Below are 20004 nucleotides of genomic sequence, written 5' to 3' on the forward strand. Positions count from 1 at the left end.
ATTTACTTATTTACTTATATGTATAACCTCATAAAAATTAATTATAATGAGTAGTAAATATATTAATGTATATACAAAATTAAATGTTTGTAGCAAAGCACTAGGATCACGTAAAATAAATGAATATACATTTTATCTTTATTATTTTTTATTTATATTTAGTGATTATTATGACACTATATTAAAGAAAATTTCCTTCATGAATATTTTTTGCTTAATGCTTATATGGTTTTTTCTAGATAATGCTAAAAGACCCAACTTTTTTTAAAAATAATGCAAAAAAAAAATTACTACTCCATATTATCCCTAACCATTATTGGGAGGCAACGACAAAGCCAAGTGTTCCATCATATAAAGAGCACCTAGCCAGCATGATTTAATCTTTTATTTTATTTTATGAAGCAATTTAATCTAAATAACATGAAAATAATTGTTTGGACCATTTAGTCTATATGGTTTTTTATAGATGAAATTTAATCATTCGACTTGACTAGCTGTATATGCTATTAATTGATATCCTATTTCTATATTTACTCTTTCTCCCATCATTTATTTATATATCATCGACTAAGTTTTCAAAAAATTAATTTAATATTAAATAAATACATCGCGAGCATTGCAAAATAAAGGGAACGGTTGGGCTATGATGACAGCTCCGTCAAAATTTAACCTAAATTCAACTCGATCCATAAAAAATAATATGACTCGAATTCGAAGAAAAGAAGTCCGATGTCGAAGCAATTAAGTCAGAGGACATAAAATTCAAGTACGAGTCGGAGATAGTAGTGAAAAAAAAATTCGACTTTTATTCGAAGTAAAGTCAATGAATACATATTTCTATCCGAGTCTGACGACCCATTATCATCCCTATCTATTGAACATGAGAGTAAATTCTAAACCAATTCAAGATTTCTAATTTCTCTCTAAGAAAATCTCATCATATAACTCATATAAATTAAAAAAGTTTATTGACAAAATTTCAAGAGTAAGCGATCCAAGTTAAGGTCCACTTAAAAGATTTGATATAAGAATATGTGGCATTTGAGAATGCACGATAACTCATAATTATCAACTCATGTTTTTCCAATGTAAATGTATATGTCTTATTCTGCTATGACCAAGATAGTCATATATATATTATTTTAGTACTCCTACAACTTACTAAAAAGATTACTAGCTCGCTCTATAAATTATATACGCCGACAAGCTTTTCCTCTGGCTGGTCGGAAAAATGATACAACCGTTCGTGTCGACACTAAACACGATAAATTATTCCCATGATGTAACTGCGTCTAATCATGCAGGCGAAGTTAAAAAAGGTTTGCGGTCGGAGGAAGAAGATGAATTGCTTCGTAAGTGTATTCAGAAATATGGTGAAGGTAACTGGAAACGTGTTCCTAAGAGGGCAGGTAACTATATATAGAGTTTTTACGTACAATATCTAGACTTAAAAAAATTTATACAAAGCTAATATTATCGATCAATGCACATAATATATAGTCCATAACCAATCAAAGTAAGACTAGTATACTATAATTTTTACTAGTATTATATGGATCATTAAATAAATTATAAGTATGTAAGACATATTCAAAATTTTTGCATATATGACAATATCTTGACTTAAAATTTTTTGCGTCTAATTTTGATTTTTTTATTATTCTGAATTTTTTATATAAGTTTTTAAAAAAAATTTCTCTAGTTTTACATTAACTTTTAGTGTACTTTATTAGTAAATTACCTGTTATAGTAGGTCATCCGATTACCTGAGTTTATTCTAGGAAAATATCCCTAAAAATTGGGATTATTTATGGTTAATCAGTAAATAGAATTATTATATGAAAATCATAAAAAAAATTGTATTATTCTAGGTAAAATTTTCCTTTATGTTATGATGTCGATAAGTATTTGTACAATTTTCAGGATTAAAAAGGTGTCGAAAAAGTTGTAGATGGCGATGGTTAAACTATTTGAAACCTAACATTAAACGAGGGGAGTTTAGTGAAGATGAGGTTGGGCTAATCACAAAATTGCACAATTTTCTTGGAAACAGGCAAGTAATAAGTTGCAAATTCAAAAAATATATATATATATATATATATATATATATATATATATATATATATATATATATATATATATATATATATATATATATATATATATAAAATGAAAAGGATTTTAAAATGAGAAGGGTGAGAAGGATTTTTTGTTTTATTTTGTTTGGTTACTATATATATAAAAAATGATACTATATTATAAATTAAGAACATTTTAAAAATTATTTCATAGTCACCTTTCTGTGTAACATAATTACTTTTACAATTATAAATTTTTAGCTCAATCGTGACCATAGATTTTTTTTATTTTAGTGAAATTAAGGATGTAAAGTCCTTCTTACCCTTCTCATTTTCAACTCCTTCTCAATGGATCCCTCCCCTATATATATATAAGGGTGTGCAAAAAAACCCGATCCGAAATATCCGATCCGGATTATCTGGTATCCGGTTTTAAAAACAGGATAATTTACCCGGTTTTTGTAAAGCGGATAATCCGGATCGGGTACCCGGTTGATCGGATCCGGGTCACATATTTATGGAAACCGAGTACCCGGTATCCGTTTTTTTTTATTACTTTTTCATAAATAAAATAATGATGGTATCTATTAAGCTAATTTTGGGTTGAATCTTTATATAATTTTTCTCCCGTAGATAAATTTTTTTTGTATAATTGTTCTTACTTAAACCAATGTGTAACAATATTATTTTTTAATTTTCTTAATTTTTCTTTTATGACTAATTAACCTAAATATTTTTAAAGAGTTAGTATTTGAATTTTATATAAAAAAAATATTGTAAATAAAAATAGTGATAAAAACGCATAGTTGAACGAAAAAAAGACAAAAAAAATTTTAAAAAAAACATTCTAAAAAAATCGGGTATCTAGTTTCCGACCCGATTTAAACCAGGTCGGAACCGTATCACCATTTTAGGTATCCGAAAAAGCGGGTACCCGGATTTCTGGATCCGGATCGACCCGGTACCCGGTTTTGAACACTCCTCTCTCTCTCTCTCTATATATATATATATATATGGTGAGATCTGATACAAAGAGTTAATAAAATAAAAAATAAAAAATATTATACATCTTTGATTTAAATATAATAAAAAATATTCAGAATGGAAAACTTAAAGTTTTAGGATCACTATGTTATAAAAAAGATATTAAGAGAATTGTCTATCAGTAACCTTTTTATACACTTTGACAAAAAACATTTTATATTAAATTATATCTTATTTGATTCTATATATAAACTATATTAAATTATACATTAATGGATGTAATAAATTACCATTATTCCAATTACACTATTACATATAAATGTATTGTTTGAAAAATTATACTAGAAAATATATGATGTACTGTGTAAAAAATTATATATCGTCTGATAAATTATTGGAGTTACACTGTAATATATATGATATACTGTTTAAAAAAGTATACTGTGAAATGTATGATGTACTATGTAGAAAATTATACTACATAATAAATTACATTTACTCCAATTATACCGCAATTTAGGAAATTACTGAAAGTACATAATTGCCTTTTTTTTCAGAAATTGTTCTTTAAACTGAAATTATATAAAATTTATTTAAAAGATCATTAAAATCAATCATTTACATTGTTAGACTACCATAATTTCAATCTGATAGTAATACTTTTACAGTTTTTTTTGTCAAATGATTTTCTATTAACACAAAACAAAAAACTTTACAAACAAGATATAAACCCAGAAATCCAGGGTTCTCCCTACCAATTGCATTAGAGTGAAAGTGGGGCCTACCTTCTAGGAAGAGTTTGTGCACCTCACTTTTCATGTGTACGGGAGAAGCCGGGATATCTCAAAAAAGCCACACATGACGTTACAAGAATTTGGCTTAAATAGCTACGACAACAGGAACAAGCATAGCAACAAGTTAAGCAAACAAGAAAAAAGGCTCAACTACAAGTTCCTCAACCAGAGTGCAGTGGCCAAATTTGGAGATAGAGAGGCGAATCTGATTTTGGAATCAGCTTTGATGGTGTCTACTACCCTCCCTACTGTCATTACCTTCTTCTAGCATACCACATCGTTTCTTACTTTCCAGATAGCATATACAAGGTTGCAGAAAATTGCAGCTATAAGTCGCGATTTTGCTTTGGGTAAACGACGTTTTCGAAGTATGTCTTTCATGTTCCCAATGTTCCATTTTACGCCCATCCAATTTATAAGTGCTTTCGTGCATTGAACGTTGAAGTTGCTCTTGAAGAAGAGGTGTTCAATCGTTTCGGTTTGTGTTTCACAAATGGGGCACAAATCATCATCCACCACACCCATACTTTTAAGCCGTTGTTTTGTTTTGAGTCTTTCATGGTAGGCGAGCCAAACCACAAAGCGGCTTCTGGGAATGACAGCTCGGTTCCACGCTGCAGTAGCCCAATATACTTTATCTGTGGTCCCCGTTAGATCTTTGTAGACAACATTGATGGAGTATTTCGGGTTTTCCATCCAGTCCCTCAGAGTTTCCTTCACCCCACATAGCTTTTTGATCACCTAACTTGCAGTGATGGGTGCATTAAAGAGATCCCATCTGCTACCTTTCATATACACCTCATTTACCCATTTTACCCAAAGGGAGTCCTGCATTGTGTTGATTTACCAGGCTATTTTGCCTACAGCTGCTAAGTTCCAAAGTTGCAGATTTTGAATTCTGAGCCCACCTTCCTTTTTAGGCCTGCAAACCTTCTCCCAGTTCACATTCCCTGGAGCTCTGTTGTTTGTTTCCTCGTGCTAAAGGTATGAGTGACACACAACATTGATCTTGTTTATGACTCTCTTGGGTTGAATAACGGTTTAGCTCCAGTAGTTAGATATGCTCATGAGAACCGAGTTGTCCAGCTGAAGTCTGGTTGTATAGGAGAGGTTCTTGGCAATCCATGAACGAATTCGACTAGTCATCTTATCCACGAGGTATTCACAATCTGCAGCTGTATACCGTTTGGAGGTGAGAGGCATACCTAGGTATTTTACAGGTAGGCTCACAAAAGTAAAGTCTAGGGTGCTAGCTGCATGCATCCTGAAGTTATCACTGACCCCTCCGAGGTAGATACCCGATTTAAAGTAATTGGTTTCTAGGCCCGAACTTGAGGACAAGTGTGGCACCCCTTGGAAGAGGGTCTAAATTGATTGCATATCCTCTTTACAAAATAACATCAAGTTATCCGCAAACACAAGGTGGTTTAGATTCAGTTTGGAGCATCTGGGGTGGAACTTGAATTCCTCAGTTTCACCTGCTGCTTTCAGAATCCTCGAAAGGTACTCCATGCCTATGACAAATAGTAGGGGAGACATGGGTTTACCTTGCCTAACTCCACGTTTAGCCTTGAAGGGTTCCAGGGGGTTACCATTCATGATTAAGGAGTATTGGGAGGAGGAAACACAAGTCATAACTCTCTTTACAAACCGGGTATGGAAGTTGAGAGCAATCATCATATCCTTTAGGAAGTCCCAGTTTAGCGTATCATAAGCTTTCCGAATTTCCATTTTAATGAGGCAACTAGGCATGCAGCTTCGTCTTCCATAGTGCTTTACCACGTCTTGGCACAGGAGGATATTGTTAAAAATGTTGCGACCTTCCACAAAAGCGCCTTGATTAGGGCTGATGATGGCCCCTAGGACTAGTTTGAGTCTACAACATTTGAGCTTGGTGATGCATTTGTAGATGACATTACAGCAAGAGATAGGTCGGTAGTCCCCTGGGCCTTTTGGACACTATGTCTTTGGGATTAGAGTGATTGCCATCACATTCCAAACTTTTGGGAGGACCCTAGAATCAAAGAACTCCTGGATTGCTTTGGTTACGTCCGTACCTACCACTGGTCAAAAAGCTTTGTAGAAGCCACTATTGAACCCATCTATGCCGGGGGCTTTATCCTCATGGATGCTCCATAGTACCTTTTTGATTTCCGCCTCAGAGAATGACAAGGTCAGAAGCTTTTGTTGGGCTGTTGTGAGGACTGGACCCTTGTGTACAATATTCATGTTGATAGGACGTCTATTTTCAATATCGTTGCATAAGAGATATGTGTAGTATTTTTGAAAAATATCTTGGATCCTAGCTTGGTCACTGATGATCTCCGAACCCATGTGAAGCACATTGATGGTGTTTGCTCTATGTATGTGCTTGATGGACTGATGAAAGAACTTGGTGTTTTCATCTCCCATGGTAAGCCAGGCAATTTTGGCCTTTTGCCGTAGTGCTGAATCTCAATCCTCCTTTGCCTTCTGAATAAGATCTACCATTTTGCATTCAAGGTTAATAAGATGAACATTAGTTGGGTTAGCATGTACCTCCTCTTGGGCTTTTAGAAGGTTGTTCTTTGCTAGGATCACTGTTGTCTGCTCATGCTTCTTAAATTTCTATCATATAGCCTAGACAAGTTTGAGTTTCTGAATGATTTCGTGACTCTTGAGGCCCTGGATTGGGGTGTTCTATAGGTCTTGGATTACCCCCAAGAAATCCTCTCGTTTCCCCCAATGGTTGAAGAACTTGAAAGGACGGGTCTTTCTATGCTTCTTGAAGAAGCGAACTGACATCGGTGTATGATCAAAGTCCCCCTCTGGGAGGAAAACAGCTTCAAATGTGGGGAAGGTAGTTTCCCAAGAGTGATTGCCCATAACTCGATCAATTTTGCTTAAGAGTCTCGCAGAACCCTCTTGCTTATTGGTCCAGGTGAAGAATCTCCCACTGTTCTTCAAATCATGTATCTCACAAGTCTCTATACACCTCTGTAATGGATCCAGTTCACTGCTGCGTGGTCTTTGACCTATTCTTTCATTTATATTGGCAATGTATTTGAAGTCACCCATGAGGAGCCACGAGCCTACAATGTTGTTCTTAATGCTCTCAAGCTGAGTGAAGAGGTATTCTCTCCCTTTCTTACCGCTAGCACCATAGACAAAGGAGGAAGAGAATTTATCACCATTTAAAGGGTTCACATCCACATGAATTATCTGACTGCTGCAATGTCTGATATCCACACTTATCTCATCACTTTTCCAAGCAACTATGATGCGTCCTCCTTTATGTCAATCCAGATTATGTGTGAAGCACCAAGAGTGGCATAGTCTTTGATAAAGGGCACCTAGTCTTTGCAGCTTTACCTTGGTTTCGAGGAGGCTAAACAAGCTGATGTTGTGGTTAGAGATGACTCTCGCCACTTCTGTCTGTTTGCTTACCTTGTTTAGCCTCCTCACATTTCAAGTTAGTATGCTATTCATTGTCATCGATGGGGTAAGCTCCCAGCGCTTTGATTGGAAGTTTCTATGAACTAGTTTCCTCCCCAATTACATCCTCTGATTTAGACACAAGGGCATCAAAGGGGTTAAGTGTTGTTACCCAGTGGTGTTGATTTTCTCTAAGACTCCTCACTCTGGGGGGGGATCTGCTAATCCTTGGATTGCTTGGTATCGTAGCCCCCTCTTGTTCCTTGATAACAGGCTTTTGTTTCACTACATACTGTTTTCTAACCACCATCTGGTATCCATCTTTGTCTTTTCACGGTCTAGTGTCATTTTTCGGGGCCTTCTGGGTCCCTTTGTCACTCTTACACTCTTGTTCATTGTGACCCTTTTTTTACATTTGTTGCAGAGAATAGGTTTCCATTCATAGACTACTTGTTGAGTAACCAACTCATCCTTCACATTGGTGAAGTGAATTTCCTTTGGGAAGTCATCATTGGTATTCATTTCAACTAAGACCCGGGCGAACCTTAGCCTAGCTTTCCGACGTGTGGCATTGTCCACTTTGATAACGTTTCCCACAATACCCGCTATTTTTCTAAGACTCCTTTTACTCCTATACTCCATTTTAAGCTTGGGTAGTTGGATTCAAATGGGCATGGATGATAGGCTAGTCTTGTCTGTTGACATTTCTGGAGTCCATGGTTTGATCACAAAGGGTTTATTATCGAACAAGAAGCCATTCGACTTATAAGCCTTATCTCTAGACTCAATTGGTTTCATCCTAACCATATAGACTCCTTTGTCCACTATACCTATTGTGTCTATGTCTAAGTCTTTAATTTCCAGATTCTGCGCACATAACCATCTATAACGTGTAAAGGTGGATTTGCCCCGACCACAAAACACACAACAGCTATCTCCCAATAATGAATTTCATCCTCAACATCAGATAAATCAATTTTAACAACATTGGGTTTTAAAGGTGTGATACCTTCGGTTCTTGTTGTAGGGATGTCAAGAATATTGAATTGAATGTCCATTTGGTAACAAATAAATTAATGCAAAAAAGCAGTCAATTGTAATCAATCTGTATGCAATCAGACTATCTCAGCTACCAAATATAGTGCAATAAAAATCAATCAACTAAAAATATTGTCTAATTTTTGGTAATGCAATTATTCCTTTTTAAAAATGTATTAAACTTCATTTGCAGAAATTACAATATGAATAGTCTAAAATTTAATATTTTTATTAGTCTAAAATTTTATTATAATATTAACGTATTTAAAAATTCGAGCATTACACGGGCTTTTATCTTAGTTTGAATATAAAATCATATACTAGACTTCAATTTTACATTAATCATATAAGTAATTTAAAATTGGTTGTGTACAATTTTATTAAAAAAATATCAATAATAATAATAATAATAATAATAATAATAATAATAATAATAATAATAATAATGCTTGTGTACACAATAAAAACATTTTCCCGGTATGTTTAATAATTAATTTGGTCATCCTCACTCTTCACTTCATTAGTAGATGCTTCTAAATTTATGTTCTTTCACTATTCATTTATTTTTCTCAAATTTGTTATCCGTCGGTTCCTAGTTCTATTATATTTATAACTAATTGTAATATTTTTCCTCGAAATATGTATGTCACAGTCCTGCAAGAAATTTATCACAGAGTTAATATTAATTAATATATAATATATAAACTATATATATTCTTGTAAGAGACCATCTGTACATGATGTTTATATGCTAATACTTTTTAAGTTTGTATTAATTGGGATATTTAACCCATATTTAAAATGCGTCTCATGTTAAGACTGTCTTATACAAAAATTTGCGAAATTCTATTCACATTATAATATTACTTCATTAGTTACTATGCAGATGGTCCTTGATAGCAGATAGACTTCCAGGAAGAACAATAAATGACATAAAAAATTACTGCAATACTCATCTCTACAAGAAGAACTTATCTTCTAATGAAGCACTTCCCACCAAAACAAACCATGGTTTCATTGTTAGTGATTGCACAAAGGACTCTAATGGGCTTGGCCCAAACAATGAAGGCCCGAATAAGAGCCCATTGATGGATGATTTGATGGAAGAAGAACTAAAACATGCAGAATGGTTGAAGAATATACTAGCAGAATTGAAAAAAGATGAAAATGAAATCGATTTTCAACTTTTTAGTGAGCCTCTTATTGGGCCGATTTTGGGGCAGGTAGAGCCCAACATAGATGATGGAATGGACCAGTGGTTGTCAATATTAGGAGATACTAATTTTCTCATCTCTTCGTGAAACGACTTTAAAATAAAAATTTACATTATAAGTACAAATTATTGTATAAGACAATCTTCTGATAAGATGTATATCATATATAGGTTGAATACTCAAACTAATGAGTATATAGACTCATGTTGTATCAATTGGCCTATTCAATCCGCTTATAATACGCGTCTACATTAAAACCGTCTCATAAATAATTTTTTTTATTAGTTTTTTATTTGTAATGCATCGATGGAGGAATATCTTTTAGATTTAAATGGGAACATATGGGCATAATGGATGTGATATAATGTTTATGCCACAATTCAATCATTATAGGAGTAGAAATAGTACGTCAAAATTATATTTGTACTATCATGGATAAATAATGCAATTGGTGATACTGAGTGCTCATGTATTACTTTATTTCAAAAAATATTTATACTATAATGATATAAAACTCTATATAATGCACAAAATTCATAGTACGAAGATATATATAAATATAATTTTTCAAACACGTAATAATAAATATACTATATACTAACAATAAAGTAATAAATAATAATTGTTAAAATACGGTGATATTTTTATATGTGTAATAAATTTAAATAGTTTGTAAATGAGCAAAATAAATAATAGGTTGATTAATTTTATTTGCCACTTATCAATCAATAAGATCTTTCATCTAGCATGGCTCCAAAAGAATAACTCGTGTGATTTTTTATTATTAAATTGTATAATGATTAGTTGACATAGTTTCTATAACTAAATCAGTATAAATCTTAATAAATTATTGATCATGTATATATATTGAATTATATATAACTAAAATTATAAAAGTAAATATCATGAAAATATGCTATTAAACGATTTAAAGAAGATCCTATTTAACTATATTTTTTTTTATATTAACCGCAATATATAAAATAAACTTGAGTAACGAATAGTGTTAATAACCCTAATGAAACAAGTATGATGAAATAGTAGTTTAGTTATTTGACCAAATAACAAATCAATAGTTAACCAATAATGTTTTAAGAAAGGTCATAGTATAACCACCTAACCAATACATTTTCCGCCAATTAGTATTAGTGCAAAAGTTTCTCACTACGAGTTAGATTTTGTACTTTATTTACAAGGACTAGGATGTGACCACAGTGGACGTTTATGTTTGCTTTATAGTACTTCAGTATTTGATGGCTATGAGACATCTTACCTTAACGGTGTTCTATTGAATTTTGGCAATTTTATTAAATAATGCTTATTTGTAGGGAATTTTTTGGCAATTAATTAATGAATTATTTTTAAGTTGTATTTTATTCTTAATCTTTATTAATAAATATATATTATAGTAATATAGGATCTTATTTGATTTTTTTCAATACAAATATAGCCTCTGAATTTTAATAGTTGTTGCAGTTTCTGTAGTTTTACTATTCATCAACTAATCTTATTTGGTCTATATTTCTCCTTGTATAATGTAAATTGTAAAACATAGTCAAGTGTAGGGGTGTGCAAAATGAGACCGGACCGGCGGTCTGAACCGGAATCAGTTGAGACCGGACCTAAATCGGACCGGACCTGTTGCATCCAGTCCAGGCTCCAGGTCTTACTTATTCATCATTCCGGGGTTTCCAGTCCGGTTCGGTCTAAACCCGGAAAAATCCGGGTTAGATCGGATGAAACCGGATGTACTTAAAAGTTATTTGAAGGGGAATAATATTTACGATTTTTATGTATATACTTATTTAAAGGGCTTTAAATATTTTATTTCTAGCACAAAATAATTTTTTAATTCAAATATTTTAATTTCATAATAATTAATTTGCTAAATTATTTTAAAAGCTTCTATTTTTTTAATTTATTTTTGGTATCAAAAATTATTTCCGGTCTAACTAGTCTAAACCCAGACCGGACCGGGAGGAAACCGGGTTAGACCGGAAACCGGGACCGAACAGGATGGAACCGATCTGGTCTCCGGTCTTAGCATATTCGAAATTCCGGTCTTCCAGTCCAATCGGATCCAGCCGGTCCGGTTCGAGTTTGGACCGGTGAACACTCCTAGTCAAGTGGGATCTTATTTGATTCGTCTTGATGCATATTTTCAAGATATTAAGTTTTTAGAATTTTTTATCATATAAAATTAAAGATATTAAAGATTAAAATCGTACATTGGATATCGTGAAAAATAAAAGTGTAACAACCATTAAAAACCAGGAAACATATTAATATCAAATTTTTACTATTTTTAATCATACACAATTAGAAATATTGATGATAGAATTATTGCATTTGCAAATGTACCCAACCAATGGAATTGTTAAAGTGAATAGAAAGGAGTATTATTTTTCTTGATTTATTTCATTCCATTATTTAATTATATACTACTACCTATGTTCTATAATATTCGCTACATTCCAAAAGTAATACTATTCATTTTCAATCTTGTTTTGATAATTTCAACTCATGCATAAAAAATAATATAGTCATATGAGATTTTATTTTATTTTTCTTAAAACCTAATTTTAATATGTAATTTTTTATAATTTTTTATTTACTCTAAATAAAAATATTTAATATTAAAATATATATTAAATTACATATAAGAAAAATATAGCAAATAATGACTAACGGAGAAAATATTAATTGTTCTGTTCTTAGAGTTTGGCCTTATAAATGTTTTTTTGTGAGATATTCTTTTAAGAAAGTGTGAGACACATGTATGTTGACATCCATGGAAATAACCAAGTAGGGATGAAATTCCAAGAAAATCCAACTTTACTGGACGGTATCGATTCTAGGTAGGGATGGCAACGGGTCGAATTTAGATCGGGTCCAGGTGGACTCGGATCTAGATCCGTTTTCAAGAATAGGATCCAGATTCGGATTCGGATCTGCGGGTCCAGTTTTGCAAGACTCAAATTCAAATCCGTGGATACTGCGGATTCAATACCGGATCCGGTCCAAAACGAGTCTGACTTGTTTTTGCTTTTTTTTTTTTTGTATTTTAAAATTGTGTTGAGATTGCAAATTTGCAATAAAGCTATATTTATAGACTAATCATAATAAATTATTATCATTAGTCTATAAATATAGCTTTATTGCAAATTAGAATTAGAAAATTAGAATTAGAATTAGAATTAGAAAATATAGCAAGTGCACTTGATTCGCGAGTGCCTGGGCTTACAGGGGGAGTACTGGGGTATGAGGGGGAAAATTAAAATTAGAAAATTATATATATTAAATAAAATTAATAAATAAAAAAATAAAACGGGTCCTCCAAATCCGCGGGTCCGGGTCTGGGTATTTTTCTTAGATCCGGATTCGAGCCCGTGATATTTAAACGGACTCGGATCCGACCCAGATCCGCCAGGTCCAATTTTTAAGGATCCAGATCCGTGAAAAACAGATACGGATCCGCGAATTCGGATCGGGTCCAATACCCATTGCCATCCCTAAGATTTCTAGGCACATTATTAAGAATAGAGACACATGTGACAATTGACATGACCTACTTTAAACTCTTTCCTTTTCCTTGATGAAATTCTCATTTATTATTTTGGGTATTTTATAAAGAATTCTTCTATTTATATTATAAATTTAAACAAAAATGACTTTGTTTATCTTCATTTTAATATATTTTAATAAGTTCATGGTCCTCGCTTATCTTTCATTAATTTCAATTTAACATTTTTATATTACTTATGATCCACACATGTTTTTCACTAACTTTATCAAAATATTTTTTTATTAGTTTTGGTCTCTATATTTTTTCCACTAACTTTTAATATTTTGTATGCTAATGTTTCCCACTTTTCTTCCATTAAATTTATTATTAAATAAAATAATCTATTTACTATATAAAAAATTCTATTTTTCTTAATCCACACGAACATTCTTTATGGAAACTTCATTAAAAAACGAATAGAGTAATAAAGCTATATATAAACTATTTTTTTTAGAAAAAAAAAAAAAGCTACATACAAACTACAAATTTCTGTGAATTGAGAATGACTTATCAGGGATTTCGATGATAACCCCATTAGTTGATCACTAAATAAGAGAGAAAATAATAATTACTTACGTGTTATTTTACTTGTATCTAAATATTTTTTACTTATTAAATGTGTTTGTCGAACTTTATATATCATCATCAGCATCATCATCATATTCAGTGTATTCCGCTCATAGGAACCTATGAGTAGGGTCTGGGGAGAGATGGAAGATGACAACCTATACCAATAAAGAAGGATGTCAAAATTTTTATCTATGAAGAGTTATATATAATTTAAAATTATAGAAATTTTTTTTAATATTATAAAATTATGCGATGAGACAAATGAAATTAGATCTCACATGATTATGTTTCTTTTCTCGTATAATAATTGTAATATGTCAAATATCATAGAATGAACAATATAAAACCAAGTTTAATTGCAAGTAAAAAATGGAGAAAGTACCAAAAGTGGGGATATCATATTCAAAAATTTAAAATACGAAAAAATTTTAAAAGAAACTAAAATAAAAAAGAAATTAGACTAATTGAGTGGAACAAAGTTTCAATGGAATACAACTCTTTTTAGGGTGACAAAAAAAATATGGCACAAATGTACTACTTTTTCGTTTTATTTTACCTGCTACACATAAATTTTACATAATAATTAAAAATTTAGTATATTTGTGTTAAAAGTGACATTACAAACTTGAAAGAGATATGTGTTAAGTTAATTAATTAAGTATGGGGTGATGAAAAAATTAAAGACATTATAGACGTTTACATGATTAATTTTGACCAAAAATAATAATATAACAAGTAATTTATAATAAAAATATAGCAAGTTTAGTGAAATGAATAAAGTTTATTATTATTACTTCTTTAGTTTTTTTTATTTGTCCACTTTAAGTTTGTCCACTTTAAGAGAGAAATTTCAATTCGATTTTTGAAGTATATACTGAAAATAAAATATATTCATATGAGATCTTGTTAGATTCGTCTTGATGTAAAATTTTTTAATATATAATTTTTATAATTTTTTATGATGCGTACTTAGAGATATTAAGCCTTAAAATTTACTTAAAAAAATGCATACAAACAATAAAATGCACAAATAAACAACAAAAACAAAAAATGTCGCCTAAAATACAAACATGCATGTTCTACAACCAACACATCTACTTCATATGAGTACACGTGTGTCCCCTTGCCATACAATTGTGGTGTGACCCATAGACTACATGATTGACAACCTCAATCCAATGGGCGAAATTTGCTAAGTTGTGAGGCATACTTTTTTTCCTTTTTTTGCATTTGATTTTAATTCTTAAATCCTTACTAAAAATTTTGAAAAATTCCACGTGATAATCTTGACATTTCGGATTTTCCAAGTGTAATCAAAACTTTTAAAAAATATACGTGGTAACTCTAAGGTTTACCAAATTGTTCCACCCTAATTTTTTTTGCACATAAAACGTTAGCAAACGTTAATTCGAAGCTTTAAGGCTGCTGTACGTTTATATATGCGACTCACTATTCGAAATGCCATTAATTTCGACCTTTTTCCCCAAAACATAAACCCTAACTCCACCATCTTTCATCTAAATCATATTTTTTCCCGCAAATTCAAAGATGGTATAGTTAAGGTTTATGTTTTAAGGGAAAACATTGAGATTGATGACATTTGAAATGGTGAGTCGCATAAGTAGGCGTACAACAACCTTAAAGCTTCAAAATTAACGTTTGCTAACGTTTTATGTGCGAAAAAGGTCACGGTGGAACAATTTGGTAAACCTCAGGATTACCGTGTGAATTTTTTAAAAGTTTTGGTAACCACGTGAAAATACCCAGAATCTCAGAATTACCTCGTGTAATTTTCCAAAATTTTTTTGTCTCTTATATGGGTTAATTTTACTAAGAAAATTTGGTATGAATGGCGATAAAAAGAGACTCTAGAATGTTAATTGTCGTCCATCTATTGTCGATCAACAGGCACCAACCAAATCAGCACCTATACTACTAGTAAAACCCTTTTTCTTACTACTTTAAGTTTGGATAATAATAATAATAATAATAATAATAATAATAATAATAATAATAATAATAATAATAATAATAATAATAATAATAATAATAATAATAATACATAGAAGATGAATATAACCTATAAAATATGTAATATACATATTTATATAAGTTGATCATCACCCAAGATTCATTCATATATTGTGTAACTTTTATCTATTTACTTATATGTATAACCTTATATGTGTAACCTTTCAACTTGGTGAGCTCCTTTCAGAATAACAATGAGCATATATTTGTTTTTTTTCTAAAACTTTTATCCTACATTATTTATAAGAAAAATTACTTAAAATAATCCAATCTTTTCATGATTTCTCTACAATAAACACACCTATTGATTAACCATGAATAATCTCAACTTTAGAGAGTATATTCTTAAAGTAAATCCGGTAACTAGATGACTTGCAAAAGTCAGATGACATAAAATTCAAGTCCGAACTGTAGGTAGAGGTGAAAAAAAGTATGGCTTTTATTCAAAGCAATTAAGTTTGAGTTTGCATATTCTGTTTTGAGTCCAACTCTTTGTCGTTCCTAAGTATTGCACATGAGAGTATATTCTTAGTCAATACAAGATTTCTAATACATTAAAGAATACTCTGTATGTCTCTCTAAGAAAGTATTATATTACCCAAAAACTTTTATATATATAGTCATATGGTACTTTCTCTCATAAAGATGATTACAGTAAAAATGAAAATTTATAAGACTTCAACAATAAGTGGTCCAAGTAAAGGTCCACTAAAAGATTTAATACAAGAATTTGTGGCATGTGAGAATGTACGTTAACTCTTGATTATCAATGACTAATGTTATTCCAAGGTACATATATTATATATACGTCGACCTATACAGTAGTACTCCTATAAGTTACTATAAAGATTACTAGCTCAATAAATCATATAGGAAGACAAGCTAAGCCTCCTCTGGCTGGCCGGAAAATGCTACAAACGTTTGTATCGACACTGAACACGATGAATTATTCCTTTAATGTAACTGCATCTAGTCTTGCAGACACTACTACATTAACGAGCAATGGCGACGCTCTATTCGGTTAGACTTAAACCGTAGCAATAGATACTCTATTGCGACAGTTAGGACCCTATTGCTACGGTTAGTTTAAAACCGTCGCAATAGACTACTTATTGCTATGGGACGGATACCTATTACTACGGTTGTGTATTAACCGTCGCAATAGACCTTCAATTGATGAAATTATATTAAGGAGGGCAGTGTTTGCCGGAAAATGAAAAATAAAAATTTCACTTACTTTCAACTTTCCCACCTTCACTTACTTTCTGATTCATACCATACATTCACTCTTACTTCTCAAAAAACCCAATTTCACAAACTAAATTGTAATTTCCTCTAAAACTTAACTTAATTTCTCATTTACACATCAATTTAATTCTAATTCTTCTTTGCGAATTCCGATCTACTGTTGTTGCTTCGACTTAGCTGTTTTGCGCGGCTGTTCGGAGGTGTTGCACGGCGGGGGCTGCTACGCGTTGGCTCCACTCATCTACTGTGGTTGGTCGGCGCTTCTAGTGTTCGTTGGTCGCTGCGGGCTACCGTAAGTGGTCGTTGTTGCTGCTGTTGGGTCGTTGTTGCTGCTGCCGATGGATGGTTCTGTTGGGTCGTGGGACGGTGCTGTTGGGTCGTGGGACGCTGCTGCCGCTGTCATTGGTGGTTGCTGCTCTGTTGTTCGCCATCCTGGCTGTTGTTCGCTACTGCTGTTGAGTTGCTGCTATTTTTTGCTATTTGTTAATTAATTGGTTGAGGTAATTTCATAATTCAAATCTCTGGTTAATCATAATCATAATTCTAATCTCTGGTTAATCATAATTGGTTGAGTTGCTGCTATTATTTGTTATTTTCTATTTGTTAATTAAATTGTTAATTATTTTTTATTTGACTTATTATTAGTAATATAATCATAATTCAAATCTCTGATTTCTTGATACAATTTGATTAATTGTTAATTGATCTAGTGTTTTTGCCTTTAGTATAAAATCTTATAATAGTTACTTTTAGGAAATGGATAAGTGATGGGAATTTCCTAGATGGAGTTATGATTATCAAAAAGGAACGGATGAATACATTGAAAAAGCTTTTGCTACAAGGTCCTAAGGAAATCAAATTAGTTGCCCATGTTGTATGTGTTATCATCGATATTGGTATGGTCAGAATGACGTGAAAGATCATATCATTTGCAATGGTTTTGTACCAAGAAGTGATGAATTTTCTGGGTTTGGGAAGATGGGTGATGAAACAGAATTAGAAGCACATGATGAACCATTGAACATGAATGATGGTATACAAGAAATGTTCAATGTTACTCTGAGAGAAGGGCCACATGATGAGGCAAAGAAGTTTCTAAGTCTAATAGAAGAAGGCCAACAAGAATTATATCCTGGTTGCAAAAAATTCTCTAGACTTGCGTTTACAATTCGCCTTTATATATACAAGTGTGATCATAAGTTGAGTAATGTTGCATTTTCTGCTTTGCTAGCATTGTTTAAGGAAGTTCTACCCGATGATTCTGTATTGCCAACATCGTTGAATGAAGCAAAAAAGTGTTGAAAGTTTTAGGTTTAGATTATAAAAAAAATCGATGCATGCCCTAATGACTGCATGCTATATTGGGAGGAGCATGCAACTGCAACAAGTTGTCATGTTTGTGGGGCCTCAAGGTGGAAATCGAACGAAAATGATCACACTGAATATACCTCAGAAAAGGCACATAAAATTCCAGCAAAAATTCTAAGAAAAGGTTGCAAAGGTTATATATGTGTGCCGAAACTGCTAATTACATGAAATGGCATGCAAATGGTCGAGGAAAAGACGGACTTGGACTTTTGCAATATCCGGTTGACGGTGAAGCTTGGAAGAACTTTGAAAAATTGTATCCAAAATTTGCTCAAGATCCTCGTAATGTGAGGCTTGCATTAGCCACAGATGGGTTTAACCCATTTAATTCAATGAGCATTGTGCATAGTACATGGCCAGTAATTTTGGTCAACTATAACTTGCCTCCATGGTTGGCCACAAAGTCAGAGTTTCTAATTTTGTCATTACTTATTCCCGGCCCATTGTCTCCTGGAAAAGATATTGATGTCTACTTGCAACCACTTATCAAAGATCTTAATGATTTGTGGGAGTTTGGCCTAGAAACATATGATGCATCAACAAATACAAGGTTTGACATGCAAGTAGCTTTGGTGTCTACTATTAGTGATTTTCCTGCTTATGCAATGGTATCTAGTTAGAGCACAAAAGGTAAAACAGCTTGCCCATATTGTCATTATGAAATTGATTCAGTGTGGTTACCATATAGCCACAAGTATTGCTACATGTGTCATCGCAAATTTTTGGATACTGATCACCCGTGGCGTTTTAATAAAAGAAACTTCAATGGAAAAATTGATGAACGAATTGCACCCGTGCCTTTGACGGGAATTGAGATTGAGGATTGCTTTGTGATTTTCCAAATCATTATGGAAAAAAGCAAACTAAGATGAAACAAGCAGAGGATGATCCTAATCCGTGGAGAAAGATGTCCATACTTTTTAAGTTGCCTTATTGAAAACATTGTTCTAATCCCCATGATTTGGACGTCATGCACATAGAAAAGAATGTGTTTGATAATATTGTTGCGACATTGTTAGCCATTCCTGGGAAGACAAAAGATAATTTAGCTGCTCGTCGAGACCTAAAAGACCTCCGAAAAAAGAAAGACCTACGTTGGGTTCCTGAGTTGGAGATTAAAGAGTTAGAAGATGGAACTGAAGAGGTTCCAACATCAAGGTTTTGGATGAATGCCAATTAAAGATGATTGTTTTGCCAAACCATAAAAAATGCAAAGCTACCACAAGGTTATGCCTCAAACATTGCTCGGTGTGTGCAAGTAAATGAACGAAAAATCACAGGATACAAGAGCCATGATGCACATTTTATGATGCATTACTTGCTCCCAATTGCCGCAAGCATTACCTTAAATAAAGAAGTTGCAACGCCTTTGATAAGGCTTTTTAATTTTTTCAAGGGTATATGGAAAAAAACAATTAACCCTCAAAATGTTAATAAACTTCATTCTGAGATAGTTGAAACTTTATGTCAATTTGAGGGGATTTTTCCACCAGCTTTTTTTGATGTCATGGTTTATTTGCCGGTTCACTTAGTAGAACAAATTAAGCTTGGTGGACCTGTTGCATTAAGGTGCATGTATGCAATTGAGAGATATCTTCGGGAATTGAAGTCAGATGTTCAGAATAAGGGTCGTCCGGAGGCTTCAATGGCTGAAGGCTTCTTGGCCAAGGAATGTGCTAGATTTGTTGCTCGATATCTAA

General features: G+C 32.5%; 1 protein-coding gene across 1 annotated transcript; it reads left to right on the plus strand.

Annotated features, from left to right (window-relative positions):
- Nucleotides 1–926: 926 nt before the first annotated feature.
- On the plus strand, nt 927–9779 carry LOC130803263 (transcription factor MYB1-like). Its single transcript, XM_057667464.1, has 3 exons — nt 927–1409; nt 1924–2053; nt 9195–9779. The coding sequence occupies exons 1-3, from the start codon at nt 1232–1234 to the stop codon at nt 9607–9609; spliced, it is 723 nt and encodes a 240-aa protein (XP_057523447.1). The 5' UTR covers nt 927–1231; the 3' UTR covers nt 9610–9779.
- The last annotated feature ends 10225 nt before the right edge of the window (nt 9780–20004 follow it).

Source organism: Amaranthus tricolor, chromosome 16, assembly GCF_026212465.1.
Source record: "Amaranthus tricolor cultivar Red isolate AtriRed21 chromosome 16, ASM2621246v1, whole genome shotgun sequence".
Classification (NCBI taxonomy): domain Eukaryota; kingdom Viridiplantae; phylum Streptophyta; class Magnoliopsida; order Caryophyllales; family Amaranthaceae; genus Amaranthus; species Amaranthus tricolor.

Excerpts from the sequence above, each read along its gene's own strand:
- LOC130803263 (XM_057667464.1), top strand. The coding sequence starts at position 1,232 with ATGATACAACCGTTCGTGTCGACACTAAACACGATAAATTATTCCCAT. Across the intron at positions 1,410-1,923 it reads ACGTGTTCCTAAGAGGGCAG|GATTAAAAAGGTGTCGAAAA; the intron begins GTAACTATATAT and ends TACAATTTTCAG. Across the intron at positions 2,054-9,194 it reads CACAATTTTCTTGGAAACAG|ATGGTCCTTGATAGCAGATA; the intron begins GCAAGTAATAAG and ends GTTACTATGCAG.